The sequence below is a fragment of the Phacochoerus africanus genome, chromosome X, assembly GCF_016906955.1.
Source record: "Phacochoerus africanus isolate WHEZ1 chromosome X, ROS_Pafr_v1, whole genome shotgun sequence".
Classification (NCBI taxonomy): domain Eukaryota; kingdom Metazoa; phylum Chordata; class Mammalia; order Artiodactyla; family Suidae; genus Phacochoerus; species Phacochoerus africanus.
In genome coordinates, this window is record NC_062560.1 from 49,264,544 (window position 1) to 49,289,101 (window position 24,558).

The following is a 24,558-nucleotide window of genomic DNA, read 5'->3' on the forward strand; positions in this document are numbered from 1 at the left end:
AAGAAAATGAATATAATTCAGTTTTCACTTAGGGAAGTAATATTTTCATATTAGGTCTGCTTAGGAATCAATCAAAACATTTTAATAAATAAGATAATTTAAGAGAAATTTAATAGATACTTTCCTTCCTACCTGTTAAAAAATAATTTCTGGGAGTGCCCATCATGGCTTAGCAGTAATGAACCCGACTAATATCCATGAAGACATGGGTTCGATCCCTGGCCTCGCTCAGTGGGTTAAGGACCCCGTGTTGCTGTGGCTGTGGTGTAGGCCAACAGCTGCAGCTCTGATTCAACCACTAGCCTGAGAACTTCCATGTGCTGCAAGTGCAGCCCTAAAAAAAAGAAATAATAATACTAATAATTTCTGGGAGTTCCTGTTGTACCTCAGTGGTAATGAACCTGACATGTTTCCATGAGGACTCAGGTTTGTTTCCTGGCCTTGCTCAGTGGGTTAAGGATCTGGTATTGCTGTGAGCTGTGGTATAGGCCGGCGGCTACAGCTCCAATTCAACTCCTAGCCTGGGAACTTCCATATGCTGTGAGTGAGGCCATAAAAAGACAAAAAAAAAAAAAATATTCTGGCTTCCAGCATGACAGAGTGAAGAGGTAATCAAATCCTCTCCCTCAAAAGCAGTAATAAAACTGGACAAAGCTCTCAAAAACAACCATTTCAGAAATGTGGAATTTGTCAAAAGGCATAAAACAAAATCCAAAGCATTATTCATGAAAACTATTCAACTTTTAAGAACTGTGTAATTTGTGGTGTTTTTGCCAAGGGTTGATCCTGTTACCCTTGCACCAGCTCTTTTTACTCAGCAGTTCAACAGTAGCAGGGCAGACTGAGAAAGCTATAAGCTTTGCTGCTGCTGCTGCCATAGACAACTCACTTGATTTGGAGCTTTAGAAGCATTAACCTGAGGTTAACAGGGAGATATGGGAAGTGAGACAACCATAGCAGGCTTGATCGATTCTCCACATATTTCAGGTTGACTGGAAAATTTTCACTTGCACAGCACAAACTTGAGGGCCCAAATCATACATATATAACTGGTTGACAGAGCCCGATCATGCAAAGAGGAGGCATGAGAAATCCTAGAGGAATATAAAAGCTGGGTCAGACTAGAAAATAGCCTCAAATTTATTGATTTATTTTATTATTATTTTTTATGGCCACACTTGTGGCATATGGAAGTTCCCAGGCTAGGGGTTGAATCAGAGCTGCAGCTGCTGGCCTATATGACAGCTGCAGCAATGCCAGATCCAAGCAAAATCTGCGACCTACACAGCAGCTCACGGCAGTGACAGTCCTTTTAACCCACTAAGTGAGGCCAGGGATTGAACCCACATCCTCAGGGATACTAGTCGGGCTCTTAACCCACTGAGCCACAATGGGAACTCCTTGCCTTAAATTTACATTGCAACCTCTGACCAATCTCTGGCTATACACTAAGCAGTGCAGATATAAGAGTTACTCCCAGGAAGATAAACTTAAAAATAAAAAATAGAGGAAAAAACTAAGCAGAGACATCTGCAGCTATGCACTGGGGGGCAGAGTGGTTCAACATATTTATATTTAGTCCATCCATAAAAGGTGGACAGAATGCATGGAGCAGCAATTTGAGAATTCTGAATAGTAAATAGTAGCAGGTGACCAGGGAATAAGACCAAAATTCTAACTACCATTAAAATGGCAGAGAGCTTACCAATTTTCCTATCTAGTATCCCACAGTTAACCTAGACAAGGACACTGGGGTATTCAAAGAGAGATCTCCAGAGGAAATGCTCTACTTTTGGCATGAGAAGTGGGAAAGAGAACTTCCAACATTCTCACAAGGTATAGAGATCTCACATTTTCCCCTTTTCTCTGTACTCTTTCCCTAAGCAATCCTGTTGTGGCAGAGTCTATGGAAGCTCATGGAAGCCAATCTCTGAGGAGGGGGACTCCTCCTTTCTGATTAGTGGAGTTACGGTTCCATGAGAGTAAAGACTATCATTGTTGCTTTACTGTTCTCTCTAATCTCCCAAAGCTTGGCTCTGAATATATGCACAGTGGTAAATGAGCACCAAGAGAGCAGAGTAACTAAAATCCCAGGTTTCTGGCTGAGGAACCAAAAAATGGAGTTGCTGGGAATCAGAAAGTACTGGAGAAAATGCGCGGAGGGAGGAATTGAGAAAAGTTACTTTTGAACTTCTAGGTTTACCAGTTAGCTTTGCATACATGAATTTGATCCTATTCAGCATACCAAAGACATGAAAACTGAACTGAGACATCTTCCCAAGGCTGAGACCCACTAGGAAACCCACATTTGGGACAGATTCAAAGAGCACTACAGAGGCTATGCAACTGAACTGACATTAAAAGAAGACAGCATAGGAGTTCCTGTCATGGCGCAGCGGAAACGAATCCAACTAGGAACCATGAGGTTATGCATTCGATCCATGTCCTCGATCAGTGGGTTAAGGATCTGGCCTTGCCGTGAGCTGGGCTATCATTCACAGACGTGGCTCGGATCTGGTGTTGCTGTGGCTCTGGCATAGGCCAGCAGCAACAGCTCCAATTAGACCCCTAGCCTGGAAACCTCTATATGCCGCGGGTGCAGCCTTAGAAAGACAAAAGACAAAAAAAAAAAAAAAGGCACCATAGAAGATAGGTTAGAACTTATAAGGTAAAAATAACTAGGCCAGTTACCTCCTATAACAAAATGATAACATTCTAAATATGATTTTAAAAAGACAGCAGAGTCCTAGAATATTCAAAATGTCTAGGATAAAATTCAGTATGACTTACCATATACAAAACCAGGACAATTTCAACTCATATGGGAAAATATAACCAAGAGATACTAATTCAAGAATGATATAGATATTGGAATTATCAAAGACTTTAAAGCAGCTATTATTTTTTAATTTTTTTTGGTCTTTTGTTCTTATTTTAGGGCTGCACCTGTGGCATATAGAGGTTCCCAGGCCAGGGGTCCAATCAGAGCTGTTGCTGCCAGCCTATGCCGCAGCCACAGCAACGCCAGATCTGAGCCACGTCTGTGACCTACACCACAGCTCATGGCAATGTTGGATCATTAACCCACTGAGTGAGGCCATGGATCAAACCTGCAACCTCATGGTTCCTAGTTGGATTCATTTCTGCTGCGCCATGATGGGATCTCCCTAAAGAAGTTATTATAAAAATGCTCAAACACTACCGAATCCAATGGCAAAATAGAAAATCTCAACAAGGAAATAAAGAAGATCATAAATGAAATTTTAGAACCAAAAAAATGCAACAGCCAAAACAAAACCCCACCAAAGACCTCCTTGGATGGACTTGATAGCAGAAGGGAGGATGACAGAAGAAAATTCAATTTTTCCTAATTTTATTGAGATATAAGTGATATACAGCACTGTATAAGTTTAAAGTGAATAACAGAATGATTTGACTTTAACATATATCCTGAAATGACTACCCCATAAGTTTAGTGTCCATCCATCATTTCATATAGATACAAAGTAAAAGAAAAAGGAAAAATTTCTTTCCTTGTGATAAGAATTCTTAGGATTTACTCTGTTAACAACTTTCATGTATAACACATAGCAGTGTTAATTTTATTAATGTTGTACATTACATTCCTAGTACTTATTTATCTTACAATTCAAAGGTTGGTGTCAACCCCAAATCCTGTACACAGTAAAAATATCCTTCAGGAATGAAGGTGTGAAAAAAAGACATTCTCAGATAAAAAAAAAATGTGAAGATAATTTGTTATCAGAAGAACTGTTCAAAAAAAATAGTGCTACAGGAGGGTCTTCAAACAGAGGGAAATTATAAGAGTGGGAAATATGAAAGAGCAAAAATGAAAACTGAAACACTGTGATGTAGTTTTCCATATATGTATATGTAATGATGACACAATTATAAAGATGGAAGAAACTTGTATGGATGTAAGGTTTCTACATTCCTCTTGAAGTAGTAAAAGATTGATTTTAAGTAGACTGGAAAGTTAAATATGCATTATTATAAGCCCTAGAACAACCATTAAAAAATGTACAAAACAGGGAGTTCCCGTCGTGGCACAGTGGTTAACGAATCCAACTAGGAACCATGAGGTTGCAGGTTCGGTCCCTGCCCTTGCTCAGTGGGTTAACGATCTGGCGTTGCCGTGAGCTGTGGTGTAGGTCGCAGACGCGGCTCGGATCCCGAGTTGCTGTGGCTCTGGTGTAGGCCGGTGGCTACAGCTCTGATTCGACCCCTAGCCTGGGAACCTCCATATGCCGTGGGAGCGGCCCAAGAAATAGCAACAACAACAACAACAACAAAAAAAAAGGCAAAAGACAAAAAAAATGTACAAAACAATAAAGAAAACACATAATAGATAAATTAAAATGAAATATTAAAATATATTCAAATAAACCAAATGAAGATAGGAAAGGGGAAGGGATAAAAAATTCAAACAGAGAACAGATATAAAATATGGTATTCCAAGGGTTCCCTGGTGGTCTAGGGGTTAGGACTTGGCACTTTTACCACTGTAGCGGCCTGGGTTCAATCCCTGGTCTGGGAACTATAATCCTACAACAAGCCACTGCAACACAGCAGTCATAAGAAAAAGTAGTAGTGAAAAACCAAACATATAGATCATTATATTAAATGTAAATGGTTTAAAAATAATTGAAAGACTGATTTCCAGAACAGATTCTTTTTTTTCTTTTCTTTTTTTTTTGCCTTTTGAGGACCACACCTGTGGCATATAGAAAGGTTCCCAGGCTAGGGATCGAATCAGAGCTACAGCTGCCGGCCTATGCCACAGCCACAGCAACATGAGATCTGAGCTGTGTGTCTGTGACCTATACCACAGTTCATGGCAACACTGGATCCTTAACCCACTGAGTGAGGCCAGGGATCGAACCTGCATCCTCATGGATGCTAGTCAGATTTGTTTCCGCTGAGCCACGATGGGAACTCCAGAACAGATTCTTTTTAATGTGACCATAAGCTGTCTGAAAAAATATCACTTCAAATACAATAATACAGGCAGGTTAAAACTAAAAGAATGAAAAAGATACACCATGCAAACACCAATCAAAAGAATGACAGAATGAGTAATTAATATCAGACAAAAAGACATCAAAGCAAGTAAAGATAACCAAGAATAAAGAGGGATACTACAAAATAAGAGTCAATTCAGCAAGAAGATATAACATGGCTAAATGTGTCTTTAAGTAAAAAAGGCTCAAAATACATGGGACAAAAACTGACAGAATCAAAAGGAGAAAGAGACATATCTATAATTACAGTTGGAGTCTTCTACACTCTTTTTTTCAGTCAAAAACAGAAGTAAGTGCATGGCAAATAAACAAGGATATAGAATAATTGAACAATACTATTCAAATATCTAGAGCTAACTGATATTTAGAGAAAACTCTACTAAACAACAGGGTACATTATTTTCAAATGCACATGAAACTATACCTACATAGACCATATATAGGGTCATAAAACAAACCCAAACAAATTGAAAGGAATCAAAGGCACTGAAAATATATTTTCTGATCATAATGAAATTGAAGTACAAATTAGTAACAGAAATAATCAGAATCTCAGAAAACGTGAAAATTAAGCAACACACTACCAAATATACCATGGAACAATGAAGTCTCAAGGGAAATAAGAAAACAATTTGAAAACTGAAAAAAACCCAAAATACAATATATCAAATCATAGGTGATCCTAGAGAACAAAGAATAAAACTTAATGTGTGATAAAAATTTTAAATCATTTAGGAGGTCATAAAATTCCAGGATGTAATGGATTTGTCAAAAAGTATACAAACTAACAAAAACAAATCTAAAACAGTTAATAAAATGGAAATAAGAACATACATATCAATAATTACCTTAAATGTAAATGCATTAAACGCCCCCATCAAAAACTATAGACTGGCTGAATGGATCCAAAAACAAGACTCATATATATGCTGTCTTCAACAGACCCAATTCAGCTCTAGGGACATATACAAACTGAAAGTGAGAGGACATTAGAAAATATTCCATGCAAATGGGAATCAAAAGAAAACTAGGAGTAGCAATACTCATATTAGACAAAAAAGACCTTAAAGAATATTATAAGAGAAAAGGAAGGACATTACATAATGATCAAAGGATTAATCCAAGAAGAAGATATAACAATTATAAATATATATGCACCCAAAATAGGAAAACATCAATATATAATGCAACTACTAACAACCTTAAAAGGAGAAATTGACAATAACACAATAATAGCAGGGGACTTTAACACCTCACTTATAGCAATGGACACACAGATGGAAAGACATACAATGTTCTTGGATTGGAAGAATCATATTATCAAAATGACTATATTACCCAAGGCAATCCACAGATTCAATGTAATCTCTATCAAATTACCATGGAAACTTTTCATAGAAGTAGAATAAAATGTTTTAAAGTTTGTTTGGAAGTGCAAAAGACACAGAATAGCCAAAGCCATCTTGAGAAACAAAAATGGAGCTGTAGCAATCAAGCTCCCTGACTTCAGATTATACTACAAAGCTACAGTCATTCAAACCATATGGTACTGGCACAAAAATAGGAATACAGATCAGTGGAACAGAATAGAGAACCCAGAATTAAACCCACACACCTACAGTCAAATAATCTATGACAAAGGAGGCAATAATATACAATGGAGAAAAGACAGTCCCTTCAATAAATGGTGCTGGGAAAACTGGACAGCTCCATGTAAAAGAATGAGATTAGAACAACACTCTCAAACACCGTACACAAAAATAAATTCAAAATAGATTAAAGATCTAAATATTAGAGGGGATACTATAAAACTCTTTGAGAGAAACAAAGGCTGACCACTCTTCGGCATAAACCACAGCATTATCTTCTCAGATCCACGTCCTAGAGTAATGACAATTAAAAACAAAAATAGGAGTTCCCTTCATGGCTCAGTTGTTAACAAACCTGACTAGCATCCATGAGGATGCAGGTTCGATCCCTGGCCTCACTCAGTGGGTTAAGGATACGGTGTTGCTGTGAGCTGTGGTACAGGTTACAGATGTGGCTCGGATCCCAAGTTACTGCGGCTCTGGCGTAGGCCAGCAGCTACAGCTCCAACTGGACCCCTATCCTGGGACCCTCCACATGCCATAGGTGTGGCTCTAAAGAGACTAAAACACAAATAATAAAATAAAATGAAATAATAAAAAAATAAAAATGAGTTCCTGTCATAGCTTAGTGGTTAACCAATCCAACTAGGAACCATGAGGTTGCGGGTTTGATCCCTGGCCTCACTCAGTAGGTTAAGGATCCAGCATCGCCATGAGCTGTGTTGTAGGTTGCAGATGCAGCTTGGATTCCGTGCTGCTATGGCTGTGGCGTAGGCCAATGGCTACAGCTCCAATTAGACCCCTAGCCTGGGAACCTCCATGTGCCGTGGGTGTGGCCCTGAAAGACAAAAGACAAAAAATAAATAAATAAAATAAAAAATAAATTAAAAAATAAAAACAAAAATAAAGTTTGTAGACTTTAAGTTTGCAGACTTAAAAGTTTCTGCACAGCAAAGGAAACCCTAAATGAAATGAAAAGACAACCCACAGAATGGGAGAAAAATCTTTGCAAGTGAATCCACTGACAAGGGATTCATCTCCAAAATTTATAAGCACCTTCTGTAGCTCAATACCAAAAAAACAAACAACCCCATCAAAAAATGGCCAGAAGATCTAAACACACAATTCTCCAAAGAAGACATACAGATGGCCAAAAAACCACATGAAAAGATGTCAACATCACTCAGTATTAGAGACATGCAAATCAAAACCACTCAGATGCACCATCCAGATATCAAAAAGTCTACAAACAATAAATGCTGGAGAGGGTGTGGAGAAAAAGGAATCCTATTACACTGTTGGTGCAAATATAAACTGGTGCAACCACTGTGGAAAGCAGTATGGAGATTCCTCAGAAAACTAAAAATAGAATTACCATTTGATCTAGCAATCCCACTCCTGGGCATCTATCCACAGAAAACCATGACTCGAAAAGACGCATGTGCTCCAATGTTCATTGCAGCACTATATACAATAGCCAAGACATGGAAACAACCTACACGTCCATTGACAGAGGAGTGGATCAAGAAGATGTGGTACATATACACAATGGAATATTACTCGGCCATTAAAAGGAACAAAATACCAACATTTTTAGAAAAATGGATGGACCTAGAAATTATACTAAGTGAAGTCAGTCAGACAATGAGACGCCAACATCAAATGGTATTACTTACATGTGGAATCTAAAAAATGGACACAATGAACTTCTTTGCAGAACAGATACTGACCCACAGACTTTTAAAAACTTATGGTTTCCAAAGGAGACAGGTTGGGAGGTGGGGGGATGGGCTGAGTGTTTGGAATGGAAATGATATAAAATTGGGTTGTGATGATTTTTGTACAACTATAAATGTAATAAAATTTATTGAATTAAAAAAGTATACAACTTTACAGCACAAAGAGTAAACTTTATGTATGAAAATTTAAAAACTCATTTAGGAAGTTAGGATATCCCAGGTGGAATGCAGAATGTCACAAAGAATCAAATAATATTACAAGTGTATAATGGAGTAGAGGAATAGGTGCTGACCTACATAACTTTGGAAATGAGCAGCATCTATAATATTAAGGGCAAAAGAAATATACATAATCACTGCATTCTAGCCGATAAAGGTGTTTCCCACTGGGGTATAAATTGACAAAACTGAAACCACTATACTTTATACTGGAATTGAAAAATTAAATAAATGTATAGGGGATAGTGAGAGGCTCTCACCACTGGACTGGGAGGATATCGATAAACAAAGGAAGAAGGCTATATAATCCACATGGTAATGAATTAGATTTGAAAATATCAATATGAACCCATATTTATATTTATATAATTACAGATGGTTTCATATAGAAATATCCTCAGACACAGATATATATGACTTAGTACGTATAAATGTATTTCCTTATCTGTAAGCTAGAAGGACCCAGAGGCAGTGACACCCTGGTAGCAATGACCACACCAAGCACCCAGATCTTGGCTTCTAATCTACTCTCCAATAAAATGAATTATGGTTTCTTGTGGAAATGATAGCTTCTAGAACTGGAGCAGGAAATATACAAGATGAGCTTGGGAAATCGTTTCGTGCCAGTGCAGAAGAGGAAAACTTGCCACTCCAAAATATCTCTTTGGCTTGTGGATTATGCCTAAAAGAATTTAGATAGACAGCCTCTCTCAAGTATAGAATTATCACCAGAGATATCGCCAAAGAATATGGGCTAGGTGTGGCAGGATAACTCTAGCCAGGGCTAAAGATCAGAGTCCACTCTGTGTCCCATTGTCTCTCTGTGGCTCAGCAAATATTTTCTTTTCCATATTAATGTGAATTGTCTTCCTCCCCATTTGAAGTCCCCCAACATCTTCTTTTGCTTTTACCTAAGGATGGTATGTAAGGTGAGGGCTTCAGCCATTTTGGTGAGTTACTCAGTTTTCCTAGGTCTCTCCCATGTATACATGTTAATAAACTTTTGTTTGATTTTCTCCTATTAATGTGCTTCATGTTAATTTATTTTCAGAATAGCCAGAATAACCTAGAAGGGCAGAGGAAAATTTCTTTCCCCCCAACACCAGTAAGCAAAGCAGTGTTCAAAACCAAAATTCTTCAAAATAATTGACCAGTACTCCTCAAAAATTTCAGGGTCATCAAAAAAAGGAAATTATGAGAACCTGTTAAAGCCAAAAGAATGCTAGGAGAAATGACTACTAAATATAATGTGTTATCTTGGATGTGATCCTGGGACAGAAAAAGGATATAAAGTAAAGACTAAGGAAATCAGAGCAAATTATGGACTTCAGTTAACAATTACATATCAAGATTGGTTCATTAGTTATGACAAATGTATCATACCAATGTATAAGATGTTAATAATTAGGGAAACTTCCTTAGGAAGGTGTTGTATATATACACAATGGAATATTACTCAGCCGTAAAAAAGAACAAAATAATGCCATTTGCAGCAACATAGATGGAACTAGAGACTCTCATACTGAGTGAAGTAAGTAATCAGAAAGAGAAAGACAAATACCATATGATATTACTTATATCTGGAATCTAACATATGGCACAAGTGAACCTTTCTGCAGAAAAGAAAATCATGGACTTGGAGAATAGACTTGTGGTTGCCAAGGGAGAGGGTGAGCAAGAGGAATGGACTGGGAGCTTGGGCTGAATAGGTGCAGACTATTGCCTCTGGTATGGATTAGCAATGAGATCCTGCTTGTGTAGCACTGGGAACTATGTCTAGTCACTCATGATGGAGCGTGATAATGGGAGAAAAAAAGAATGTATACATGTATGTGTAACTGGGTCACCATGCTGTACAGTAGAAAAAAAAATTGTATTGGGGAAATAACAAAAAAAATTTAGGGAAACTGGTGTGAGGTATATAGAAACTTTTTATACTATCAATAATTTTTCTATAAATCTAAAACTATCTCCCCCAAATAAAGCTTAATTTAAAAAACATTTGGAGTTCCCATTGTGGCTCACTGGAAACGAACCTAACTAGTATCCATGAGAATGTGGGTTTGATCCCTGGCCCTGTTCAGTGGATTAAGGATCTGGTACTGCCGTGAGCAGCTCAGATCTGGTGTTGCGGTAGCTGTGGCTTAGGTAGGCAGCTATAGCTGTGATTTGACTACTAGCCTGGGAATGCCACGGGTGTGGCCTTAAAAGAAAAAAAAAATCTTAGCAGATATAGCCAACATAGTGCTTATAGGAAAATTTAAAGGATTAAAATGCTTGTTTTACAGAAAGAAAGCCCTCACATCAAAAATCTAAGCTTCTAATTTAAGAAACTAGAAAAAGAGCAAAATAAAAACAAGACATTTGGAAGAAAAGAAATAATAAAGAGCAGAAATCAATGAAATTTAAAACTGGAAAACAATACAGAAAATCAATAAAAGCAACAACTGGATCTTTGAAAAGATCTATAAAATTGATAAACCTCTATTAAGACTAACAAAGAAAGGCATTCCTGCTGTGATGTAGCAGTTAAGGATCTGGCATTGTCTCTGAGGTGGTGTAGATTTAATCTGGGGCCCAGCATAGTGGTTGCTATAGCTGTGGTGTAAATCACAGCTGCAGCTCAGATTGGATTCTTGTCCTGGGAACTTCCAAATGCTTCAGGTGCAGCCAAAAAAGAAAAAAAAAAAAAAGGAAAAAAAGACACAAATTACAAATATCGGGAATGAATAAGGTGATATCACTACAGTTATCCAAGACATTAAAAAGATAATAATGAACAACAAACACAACAAACACAAAAGATTCAGCAACTTAGATTAAATGGACCAGGTCCTCAAAAGCCACAAATTACCAAAACTCACCCAACAGGAAATTTATAACCTGTATAATCCTATAACTGCTATTCAAGAACTTGAATTTGAATTAAAACCTCCAAAAAAAAAAAAAATCTCTGAGCCCACAGGTTTTTACTGGAAAATTCTTCCAGATATTTAAAGAAATGATACTAATTCAACACAAGCTTTTTCAGAAAACAGAAAGTCTTTTAAAAATGCAGTGTAAAGGCCTAGGTGAACTTGCTCTTAAAACAATAAAAATATGGGCAAAAGAGCTAAAACCAACCATTTCATTTTTTTTTTTTTTTTTTGGCTGCGCACATGACATGAGGAAGTTCCTGAGCCAAAGATCTAACCTGCACCACAGATGTGACTCAAGTCACTGCAGTGACAACGGCCAATACTTAACCTGCTGAACCACACAAGAACTCCAAAACCAACCATTTCGGAACTGTGACAATTATCCAAAGACAAAGAACAAAACAAAAATCATTTTCCCAGGACAAACTACTAAGTTCTGTGACATTTTAAACTGTGGCAATTCCCATTCCCCCTTTCTTCACAGCTCAGTGCTATGGTAGCCAAGTCAGCAGCACTGCAGACAGTGGAAAGAACAGACCTCTTTTTGAATTCCCTTAAAAGCGCCATCCCCAGAGCACAGTCTAAATTTTGTCTGAACTTTCAGCAATTTAGGAAAAAAATCTCTAGTCTCAGTGTGTTGGGTATTTGATTTCACTCAAGAGTTCAGCTTAGTCCTGCCAGGCACTGGTATGGGGGGAGGAGGGAAGGAAGGGAAGTACCTTCAGGGCATTTTGAAACAATAGGAAAGTGCTGGCAATAACTCAGATGCCTAAGGTTATGATTTCAGTTGGGGCAAACAAGAGCCTGGTCTAGAATTAAAAAGGAATGCTAGGACAACTAGATGACCACAGGAAACTTTGAAAACCTCTGACATATTTCTGGGAATGTAATTGCCATACCAGGAAAGATCTGAGAAAAGAGAAGAGACTAGTCACTCAATTCTGGCTGAACTTCAGTTCTTGGGCAAGCAGGAAGTAAATTCAAAGGGTGTCAACCAAATTCAAGTCTGAAGGTGTGCCTTCTCACAGAGATCTACTTGGTAATAGCAACCAGACAAGGCGTTTAATAAAATCTTCAGACTGATCATTAGCTCACCACAAAATGTACCGGCTCAGGTGTGAACCCTAGCATACCAGGCTTTACAGTTTTGTTTTTTGAAATTTTTTTAGCTAGCAAAGAACTCAATAGTTAACAAAGAATACAGGGAATGTAGAATTAGTAAAGGAAATCACTAAAGAAATAATGAGGGACAAGAAAAATATAATGACAACAACAACCCTTGCTGAAGAAGGGGGTGGAAGAATCTAATACAAGACTTGTTACAATGTCCTATGTATAGTTTTCATAACAAAAATTAAGAGATATGCATATCATCTATAATGTCCAGTTTTCATCATAAAATTAAGAGATATGCAAAAAAATGAAAGAATGCCACATACACAGAAAAGAAAAAAAAGGGGAGCTAAAAAAACATCCTGGGAGTTCCTATCATAGCACAGCAAAAACGAATCCAACTAGGAACCATGAGGTTGCAAGCTCGATCCCTGGCCTAGTTCAGCGGGTTAAGGATCTGGCATTGCCATGAGCTGTGGTGTAGGTCGCAGATGCAGCTCGGATCCTGCGTTGCTGTGGCTGTGGTGTAGGCTGGCAGCTGTAGCTGATTCGACCCCTAGCTGGGGAACCTGCATATGCTGCGAGTGTGGGCCTAAAAAAAAAAAAAAATTCCTGAAGAGGGACTACATTTTGGGCTTAGTAGACAAAGCCTTTTAAATCAGCTATTATAAATGTATCCAAACATTTAATTTCTAAGGAAACTATGCCTAAAAATAATTAAAGGGAAGTATGATAACAATGTCCCATACCAAATACAGAATAGCAATAAAGAGATAGAAATTATTCTTTAAAAAACAAATAGAAATTCTGGAGTTGAAAATTATAAAAACTGAAATAACCATGCTGCACAGAAGAAAAACAATGTATTGGAGAAATAACTATTAAAAAATAATAAAATGAAAAATGAAAATAATAAAAACTGAAATAATAAATTCACTAGAGAGGCTCAACAACAGATTTGAATGAGCAAAAGAAAGAATCAGCCAACAAGAAGATCTGTTAATAGAGAAATTCTCTCTGAGGAACAGAAAGAAAAAAGAATGAAATACAATGAACAGAGTCTCAAAGACATGTGTAATATCATCAAGTATTGTAAAATATGCACAACAGGCATTTTGAAAAGGTGAAGAAAAAGAGGCAGAAAAAATATCAATTGATACATACCTATACATATCATAATAAAACTGATGAAAGTCAGTGAGTGTGTCTAGGTATAGATCTCATTGAGCATATTCGAGAAATTTTTTTTTAAGGGCCACACCTGCAGCATAAGGAAGTTTCCAGGGTAGTGGTCAAATCAGAGCTACAGCAACGCCAGATATGAGCTGTGTCTGTGACCTACACCACAGCTCCCAGCAACACCAGATCCTTAACAAACTGAGCAGGGCCAGAGATCAAACTCACATCTTCATGGGTACTAGTCAGGTTTGTTACCATTGAGCCACAACAGGAACTTCTACAATAATTTTAAAAAGAGTAAACCAAGCTCAAAGAAAGTAGAAAGAAGGAAATAATAAAGATTAGAATGGAAATAAATAAAACAGAGAAAAGCAATAAAGAGAATCAATGAAACCAAAGGTTGTTTCTTTGAAAATATTAACAAAATTGACAAACTAGAGTGACCAAGAATAAAAAGATTCAGAGTACTAAAATAAAAATTGTAATCTCTACAATTTACAAACAACTTATATAACTCAACAGCAAAAAAGCCAAAAACCCAATTGAAAAATGGGCAAAAGACCTGAATAGACATTTCTCCAAAGAAGATATATAGATGGCCAACAAGCACATGAAAAAATGCTCAGCATCACTGATTATTAGAAAAATGCAACTCAAAATTACTATGAGATACCACTTCACACCAGTCAGAATGGCCATCATTAGTAAGTCCACAAATAACAAATGCTGGGGAGGGCACGGAGAAAAGGGAACCCTCCTCCACTGTTGGTGGGAATGTAATCTGGTACAACCACTATGGAAAACGTATGGAGGTACCTCAGAAAACTAAATTTAGAACTACCATATGACCCAGCAATCCCACTCCTATGCATATATCCAGACAAAACTTTCCTTGAAAAAGACACATGCATGTGTATGTTCAGTGTAGCACTATTTGCAATAGCCAAGACATGGAAACAAACTAAAGGTCCATTGACAGATGAATAGATTAAGAAGATGTTTTATATATACACATTGGAATACTATTCAGCCATAAAAAAAACAAAAATGCCATTTGCAGCAACTCTCATACTAAGTGAAGTCAGAAAGAGAAAGACGAATACCATAGGATATCATTTATATCTGGAATCTAATATACGGCACAAGTGAACCTTTCCACAAAAAAGAAACTCATGGACTTGGAGGACAGACTTGTGGTTGCCAAAGGGGAGTGGGAGGGAGTGGGATGGACTGGGAATCTGGGGTTAATAGATGCAAACTATTGCCTTTGGAATGGATAAGCAAAGACATCCTGCTGTATAGCACAAGGGACTATATCTAGTCACTTGTGATGGAACATGATAGAGGGTAATGTGAGAAAAAGAATCTGTGTGTGTGTGTGTGTGTGTGTGTGTGTGTGCGTGTGTGTGTGTCTGACTGGGTCACCATGTTGTACAGTAGAAAACTGACAGAACAGTGTAAACCAACTATAATAGAAAAAATAAAAATCATTAAAATAAAAAGGAAATCAAGATGGAAAGTATAGAAATTTTTTTATTTAATTTTTAAAAATTTTTTGCTTTTTAGGGCCGCACTTGTGGCATATGGAAGTTCCCAGGCTACGTGTTGAATTGGAGCTACAGGTGTTGGCCTACGCCACAGCCACAGCAATGTGGGATCCGAGCCGTGTCTGTGACCTATACCACAGCTCGCACTGATGCTGGATTCCCGACCCACTAAGCAAGGCCAGGGATCGAACCTGCATCCTCATGGATACTAGTTGGATTTGTTTCTGTTGTGCCACAATGGGAACTCCACTACAGAATACTTTGAATGCAGTTTTTAGTTTTTTAAATATAAATATTTGCTTAAAATTACAATGATTGAAAATAAATGAATTGTTTCAACTCAAAAACATGATAAGAAAAAGAATAAACCTAAAAAATAGAAGGAAAAAGAAATTCATCTCAATCACACTGCTAGTTGTACAACTGGATAAAGAGCCAAGCCACCCCACTCATGAAGTTCTCTTTTAGAAAGCCCTGGTTGACCTAGATAACTGATCATTTGAGTCATCCTTCTTTCCCCTCCCTGTGCTCTCATGTTTTAAATTCACCAATAAAGAGTAAACCTGCAAAACCTTAGGTATCCCACCCTTAACCCCAATTAAGGAAGCCATGTCTGCTAGCATGGGCTCTTGCTCTCTAGTACATTACCATTCCTAATCTCCCAACCAAACCTCTCAACATGTGGCCCTGCATGGTGTGTACTCCCCAGGACATGTGAATAATTAACCTTGCTTTTTCAAAGTTCCCCAACCCTTTCCAGCCTCTACGTGCTGCCTGCATTCCTTGGCTTGTGGCCCTTTTCCTCCATCTTCAAAGCTAGCAATGCTCTGACATTGCTTCCCTCCTCACGTCTTTTCTCTGACCCTCTCTTCTGCCTCTCTTCTACTTTAGAGGACCCTTGTGATTATAGTGGGCCCACCCAGATAATACAGGATAACTCCCTATTTTAAAATGTTGATTAGCATCTTTAATTTCATCTACAACCTCAATTACCCTTTGCCATATAAATGAACATAACCACAGGTTCCACTGGGATCTGCATGTGGACATCTTTGCGGGGGCCATTATTCTGCATACCACAAATTCTGTTGTGATCTCACATATACCCTTACAGTTCACCCTTTATCTCCACCTTGACCATACACATGTAACCAAGGAATTCTAACTTGATTAACAACTTCTTTATTAATTAAGTATAGACCAATCCTCTCTTTTTACAAATTCAAAGACATACATTATTTCCAATAGTCTCACAATAAATAAAGATCTCTTACATCAGATAGAACATAACTATATTTTTAAGATTATCTTTGTTAGCAACAAACTTCTAAGTGCCAGACCAGCAGTTCCCACTGAGTGCTAAAATCTCAAAAACTATTCTGGGGATTAAAATTGGGCTTAGGGAGTTCCCGTCATGGCATAGTGGTTAACAAATCCGACTAGGAATCATGAGGTGGTGGGTTCGATCCCTGGCCTTGCTCAGTGGGTTAAGGATCCAGCGTTGCCGGGAGTTGTGGTGTAGGTCACAGACGTGGCTCGGATCTGGCGTTGCTGTGGCTCTGGCGTAGGCTGGCGGCTACAGCTCTGATTAGACCCCTAGCCTGGGAACCTCCATATGCTGCAGGAGTGGACCTAGAAAAAGCAAAAAAATAAAAAAATAAAAAATAAGAAAATAAAATAAAATTGGGCTTCTAGGTATTTGTTCTACAAATGAAAACCTAACAATCATCTGCTCTCCAAAATCCATCATCTATACTCATCTTTCTTCCTTCCTTCCATTTTTTTGGGCCGCACCTGTGGCCTTCCATTTTTTCTAGGGCTGCACCTGTGGCATACGGTGGTTCCCAGGCTAGGGGTTAAATTGGAGCTGTAGCTGCCATGCTATGTCCCAGCCACAGCAACGCCAGATCCTAGCTGTTTCTGAAACCTACACCATAGCTCACGGCAACGCCGGATTCTTCACCCACTGAGCAAGGCCAGGGATTGAATCTCTGTCCTCATGGATACTAGTCAGATTTGTTTCCGCTGAGCCACGATGGGAACTCCTCCTCATCATTTCATAAAAGAACATTTAGCACCAAAAATGTAGAAAAGAATCTCAGAATAATATACTCTTTTTTTGTCCTCGCTTCAGCAACAGACTTAGTCTATCTAAATCTACTAAACTTTTTTTTTGTCTTTTGTCCTTTTTAGGGCCACACCCATGGCATGTGGAGGTTTCCCAGGCTAGGGGTCTAATCAGAGCTGTAGCTGCCGGCCTATACCACAGCCATAGCAATGCCAGATCCAAGCCACATCTGCGACCTACACCACAGCTCACGGCAATGCCGGATCCTTAACCCACTGAGCGAGGTAAGGGATTGAACCCACAACCTCATGGTTCCTAGTTGGATTCGTTTCCACTGCGCCACGATGGGAACTCCATAAATTGACTAAATTTTTTAGTATAAAAAATTGTGTGTGTGTGTGTGTGTGTGTATCCTTAAATCATCTTAGCTTAAAATAAAGTAAATTTATTGTTGTTATTTTTAAAAGTCTGCTGATCATTAACAAGTTTTTAAAAATCACTTTTAAGATAGATTTACCTGTAGCAACTGGACCACTGTCCACATGTGTCAGGGACTGGGGACGGCTTCGAAGTTTGCTTTTGAAAGATCTTGGTCTACGTGGTGATGCAGGTGGTAAAGGAGTCTCTGATGATTGGACTTTGCTATCTTTAATTGCTCGAAGGCGTTCATAGAGCTCCTGCAGCTCCTTGTTCTGCTGGGTTTGAAGATTTACCACCTCCTGAATGTGTCTGAAGAAAAATCACATAGAAAGCATTTTAATGGCACAGGCACCATACACATGGTCCAAGGAACTCTACAAGAGTACAAGAAAAGTTTAACAACAAATTTAGATTAAGAATGTGAAAACACAGAACATTTTCACAATTTTAGGATGTTAAATGCCTTCAAACTAATCAGACATAACGAAAAAGCTGAATACATTAACAAGAACAGATTTCTAAAACTCCATGTAGTGAATGATAATTTCAAAAATTCAGAGTTCCCGTTGTGGCGCAGTGGTTAGCGAATCCGACTAGGAACCATGAGGTTGCGGGTTCGGTCCCTGCCCTTGCTCAGTGGGTTAACGATCCGGCGTTGCCGTGAGCTGTGGGGTAGGTCACAGATGCGGCTCGGATCCTGCATTGCTGTGGCTCTGGCGTAGGCCGGGGGCTACAGCTCCAATTCGACCCCTAGCCTGGGAACCTCCATATGCCGAGGGAGCAGCCCAAAGAAATAGCAAAAAAAGACAAAAAAACAAAAAACAAAAACAAAAATTGAAGTCACATAGTACTATATGTAATGTGACTTCCAAATGGGAGCCTAGAACAAAAAAAGGTAACTAAGGAAATCTGAATAAAGTATGGACTTCAGTTAAAAAAATTAAAGTCACATAATATTAATAATATTAACCTTTTATTATATGTTGCAAGTGTAAACAGGAAGAAAGTCTGTAACATATAGCAAAAGGTTAATATTCAGAATATAAATAGCTGCTAAAAATCAGTAAGAAAAAAATAACTTTACAAAAGAGGGGAAAGAATATGAAAAGGTGACTCCAAAGAAGAGGAAATACAAGTAGCCAATAAATATATGATATACAACCTCAGTATTAATTAGAGCACAATTAAAAAATTTATAATTCAATTCATCTATTGGAATAAAATTAATAGGATCAATAATATCCAGTCCAATGTTGTTAAGAGTGGGAAAGCAGGTATTTTCATATATTTCTGTTTTGTGTATAAAAGGTTGTATTTACCTTGGATGAACATTTTATTTTTTTATTTTATTTTTTTGTCTTTTTAGGCCGCATCTGCAGCATATGGAAGTTCCCAGGCTTGGGGTCGAATCGAAGCTGACCTACACCACAACCACAGCTACGCAGGATCCAAGACATGCCTGTGACCTAAACCACAGTTCGTGGAATTGCCAGATCCTTAACCCACTGAGAGAAGCCAGGGACTGAACCTGCATCTTCATGGACACTAGTTGGATTTGTTACCGCTAAGCCACAATGGGAACTTCTACGTGACAATTTTAAATGTACAAACCTTTTAAATCTGCAATTCTGCTTTTAGGTAACTAGCCTACAAAAATACTCACATAAGTACATAAAAATATAAACATATTCACTTCACTTTTACATAAGCAAAGTATGGGACAAACGGAAATGCCCATTTATTTTTATTTTTTTATTTTTTGCTTTTTAGGGACGCACCTGTGGCAACGCCAGAGACCTGACCCACTGAGCAAGGCCAGGGATCAAACCTGCATCCTCATGGATACTAGTTGGATTCATTACCACTGTGCCACAACAGGAACTCCCTTAAATGTCCATTTTAAGAAGGGATTAAATAAACTTTAAATAACTATATGCTCTTCCAATGTATAGATATGTGCAAACATGAATATAAAGAGGAGACAATGTTAAAAACTGTAGAATAACATGTATATTATGATCTCACCACTTTCGTAAAATGCAAAAACTATATATTTGTAAATTCATAACAAATGATTCATATTGGTTGCCTCTGAAAAAAGAGATTAGGGCATGAGAATTAGGAGACTTTTGTGTGCTTTTTTTAATGTTGTGATATTATGATTTATAATTTAAAAAGATCTATTTGGTCTTTTTCCCTGGGTATAAAACCCTTGTAATTTCCTAAGCGATAAGAGAAATGGGAAAATCTTTTGTTTTAATATTTGATCTTTTGTCCTCAAATAGTTCCAGTTCCTAAAATAGCTCCAGAGTGATAAAGGTAAAAGAAGTGTCTTATTCAAAACAAGTCCCTTTGGGAGTTCCTGTCGTGGTGCAGTGGTTAACGAATCCGACTAGGAACCATGAGGTTGCGGGTTCGGTCCCTGCCCTTGCTCAGTGGGTTAACGATCCGGCGTTGCCGTGAGCTGTGGTGTAGGTTGCAGACGCGGCTCGGATCCCGCGTTGCTATGGCTCTGGCGTAGGCCGGTGGCTACAGCTCCGATTCGACCCCTAGCCTGGGAACCTCCATATGCCGCGGGAGCGGCCCAAGAAATAGCAAAAAAGACAAAAAAAAAAAAAAAACAAGTCCCTTTGAATCACACCTGAATTTATATTAATGACGACTTTTGGATGGGTACCTAAAGGTAGGTACTTCTAAGAGAGGGGAAGAGGTTGGAGGTTGAATTAATCACCAATGGCCAATGATTTAATCAATCATGCCTATGTGATGAAACTTCCATAAAAGTCCATGAACTACAGGCATTCTCTCAGAAGGTCTGAGCTTCTAGCTGGTGAACGAATGGAGATGCTGGGAGACTGGCACTCCTGGGAGGCCATGGAATTCCATGCCCATTCCCCTATACCTTACCATCTGGCTGTTCTTGAGTTGTATCCTTTTATAATAAACCAACAATCTAGTAAGGAAACTGTTTTCCTGGAGTTCTGTAAGCCACTCTAGCAAGTTAATCAAACCTAAGGAAGGGTTCATGGGAACCTTTGATTTATAACAGGCTGGTCAGAAGAAGCATGGGTAACACTACCTGGATTTGTGATCGACATCTGAAGAGGGGCAGCCTTGTGGGACTGAGCTCTTTAGGCTGTGGAATCTGATGATATCTTTGTAGTTTTCAATCATACAAATTTTTTAATCATTAAAATGTCATCAATCCTGAATTAGCTACCAAATACTCAGTTCTATAAATCAGATCTGTGACAAAAGAGAAACAGTCCTTACTTTTCTCGTAATCTTTGAAGCTCCACCTTTAAGTCCTCATCCTCTATTTCTGATTCATCGTCGCTGCTCATTGGGGAAGATGGTGAATAGAAGAGTGAGCTCTGTGTTTGAACACAAGGTTTATCTTCATGGAGTGATAAGCACTTTTCTCTCTCGGAACCAGTGTTTGCCACTGATTTCCCCCTGCCAGCAAGAGTGGCTGAAAATTCACTATCAGAGCTAGGCTGTTTCCCAACAGTAAGTATTTCTTGCTCTTTAAGCAACAGTTCAGATCCAGACTGCATGCTACTTCCTGTGGCTGAATTTTCCTCCAATTCCTTTTCCGGGGTCATTGAAGATACATCAGTCTCACATCCTGTACTGAATGATGAGAAGTTGTCAGTTTGTTTGGGAACTCTTTTATCTTCTTTGAAGGTTTCCTGAAGAGCTGGCAACTTCTGAGAGGAAAATGAAGTTTGTGGATTGTATGTAGCAGGTTCCATTTCTACCAACTGAGACTTTGTGGTTTCAGTAAGGGCTACAGCTTCTTCACTAGATTGGCTTGTCTTCTTATTGAATGCTGGTATGTGCTCTATTCCAAAAGATGTCACTTTCACTGACTGCTGCTGAGGAACTGTAATCACCTGAAAAACAAAAAGGCAAAGGTGGTTGGTTCTGCCTAACCAAAGAGTAAAAGCCACAAAGAAACTCAATATCAATACATGGCACAAACAATTGGATGGTCTGCTGTTGATGTACACACATTAATACCAAAACTTAAAAATCTCATCTATATTCCCCATATTCAAAGCTTTTCAACTGGGCCCCGTGTAAAGAGTTAGCTTCATGTTGCTCAAATAAAATTCCACAATTAAAAATACTTCATAGGTATACCTAAAACTAACACAATATTGTAAATCAAAAAATTGAAATAAATACTTCAATAAAAAATAAAAAATTTAAATTCCATAATTAAAACTGCCAAGACGCTAAAGGACATGAAATTAGATTTATAAAAAAGATGACCTAACCACCCACCAAAAAATGATGACCTATTTCTGTACTCTACTAGCTACTAAAATCCTCACTTCTTTAGACTCACCTTTACTGCATGGGCACAGAAGGTGAAGGGATGCATATAAAGGGAACACAATAAATATGATAATGACCTACATTTTAAAAATTACCATCTACAGAGTAAGATCTTCAATGCTATTACCTTTTAAAATGCCCTTGTATATAAGGATTCAACCAAAGACACAAACCTGGAACCGACCCCGCTGAAATGATCCACTCATTGCTTTACATCTACTCAAAGCCCTAGTAACAGCTGTGGACTCTCCTGTCAGAGGAATGGGGTCAGGAGCAACCGCTGATCTCATATCTTCTTCGGTTCCCACTGCAAGTTTTGCCAAATTGTAAGCAGAAAGAAGAAAATTGTTTGTTAAGACTACATTTGTTTATATCACCAAAAAAGAAGAAAAGTAGAAAAAGCTTAACTCCTGCTAGACAATTTAAAAAAGTGTTAATGTATTAAGTAACATTGTAGAAGTCCCTAACTCTAAATCAGACATTGCAAGATTTATCCCAAGACTTAGTATCTATATGAAATGAATACTTTAAAACCAAATTAGTTACAAAAGGAAAAATAAAATGGCAATGACATTAATGGGACGTGGCACATACATGGGCTACGTGGAAAAAGTGGCAAGATTTGTATATGAACAACAAAAAGAAACAGAAGTAAATGAAAAGTGATGTTACCTAGTCTATTTCCCTGACTGTAAGCACACTACCTTGACGGACTTTTGATCTCTTGAAAAAGCTGGTTGACTGCCGTAGCCTGTATGCCCAGCTTTTTAATTTGCGAGTCCAGGATTTCTTGCTAATAGGATTTTTGAGACTAGGACAAGTAAAGCTTAGGCCAAAATATCCACCTCCTGTCTGCAGATGAATGGCTCCACCGCTTGACACAGCAGCAGGATAGGCCTCTGGATCCCCTGGAAGTGAAGCATCTGGGGACATCTCCTAATGGAGACAAAAAGAGGAAAACGAAAATGGTAATAATTTAGGTGAGGAGCAGTTGTTTATACCAGTGGAGTTTCTTTTCTTTTTTTAGGGCTGCACCTACAGCATATCTGAGCCACACAGCGCAGCTTGCAGTAATACCAGATCCTTAACCCACTGAGTGAGGTCAGGGATCAAAGCTGCATCCTCTTGGACACTAGTCAGGTTCGTTTCCTCTGAGCAACATTGGGAACTCCACCATTGGAGTTTCCTGAATGAACTAACTGGTAATCAAAAATAGAATGCTATCCTTGGAGTTCCGGTTGTGGCTCAGTGGGTTAAGAACCCAACCGACTAGTATCCATGAGGTGAGGATGTGGGTTCGATCCCTGGCCTCTCTCAGTGGGTTAAGGATCCTGCATTGCCATGAGCTGTGGTGTAGGTTGCATATATGGCTCCTTGGTGTTGCTATAGCTGTGGTATAGGCTGATGGCTGCAGCTCTAATTTGACCCCTAGCCTGAGGACTACCATATGCTGCAGGTGTGGCCCTAAAGCAAAAAAATATTTAAAAATTAAAAAAGAATGCTATGTAAATGAACCTATCTACAAAACAGAAACAGACTCAGGGACATAGCAACCAGACTTGTGGTTGCCAAGGGGGGGAAAGAAGTGGGATGCATGGGGAGTTTGGGGTTGGTAGATGCAAACTGTTGCATTTAGAATGGATAAGCAATGAGGTCTGACTGTATAGCACAGGTAACTATATCCAGTCTCTTGGGATAGACTGTAATGAAAGATAATACGAGAAAAAGAATGTATATTTATTATGACTGGGTCACTAAGCTGTATAGCAGAAATTGACTCAACAATGTACATCAACTATACCTTAATAAAAAATAAATTTAATAACGAAAAAATAGAATGCTATGTATACTTGTATTAATAATATTGTATCAGACTAAACCTGAAGTATTCAACATATAGGAATTAGACCTTCCCCCTTCTTTTCTTTCCTTTTTTTCATTTATAGCAACACCCATGGCATATGGAAGTTCCCAGGCTAGAGGTCAAATTGGAGCTGCAGCTGCTGGCCTACACCACAGTCATAGCAACACCAGATACAGGCTGCATCTGTGACCTATGCCACAGTTTGTGGCAAGACCAGATCCTTAACCCACTGAGTGAGGCCAGGGATTGAACATGCATCCTCACAGACACTATATCGAGTTCTTAACCTGCTGAGCCACAATAGGAACTCCACCTTCGCCTTTCTTTGACAATATTATTTAAAATGCAGATAAATAAAAGAGCAGAATAATAAATTTCCACCCAAGAATACTTTTTTTTTGTCTTTTTGCCTTTTCTAGGGCTGCTCCTGTGACACATGGAGGTTCCCAGGCTAGGGGTCTAATCGGAGTTGCAGCCGTCGGCCTAAGCCGGAGGCACAGCAACCCAGAATCCAAG

At 38.5% G+C, this 24,558-nt stretch overlaps 1 protein-coding gene across 1 annotated transcript in view; it reads right to left on the bottom strand.

Annotated features, from left to right (window-relative positions):
- The window catches only part of WNK3 (WNK lysine deficient protein kinase 3), a 147,693-nt gene that overhangs the window by 15,955 nt on the left and 107,180 nt on the right, over positions 1–24,558 (bottom strand). Inside the window, exons 17-20 of the mRNA XM_047765474.1 lie at positions 23,024–23,114; positions 22,352–22,485; positions 21,108–21,730; positions 17,932–18,143 (exon numbers count right to left, since the gene is read on the bottom strand). Of these exons, the coding sequence (XP_047621430.1) occupies positions 17,932–18,143; positions 21,108–21,730; positions 22,352–22,485; positions 23,024–23,114 (1,060 nt within the window). The remainder of the gene's footprint in view (positions 1–17,931; positions 18,144–21,107; positions 21,731–22,351; positions 22,486–23,023; positions 23,115–24,558) is intronic.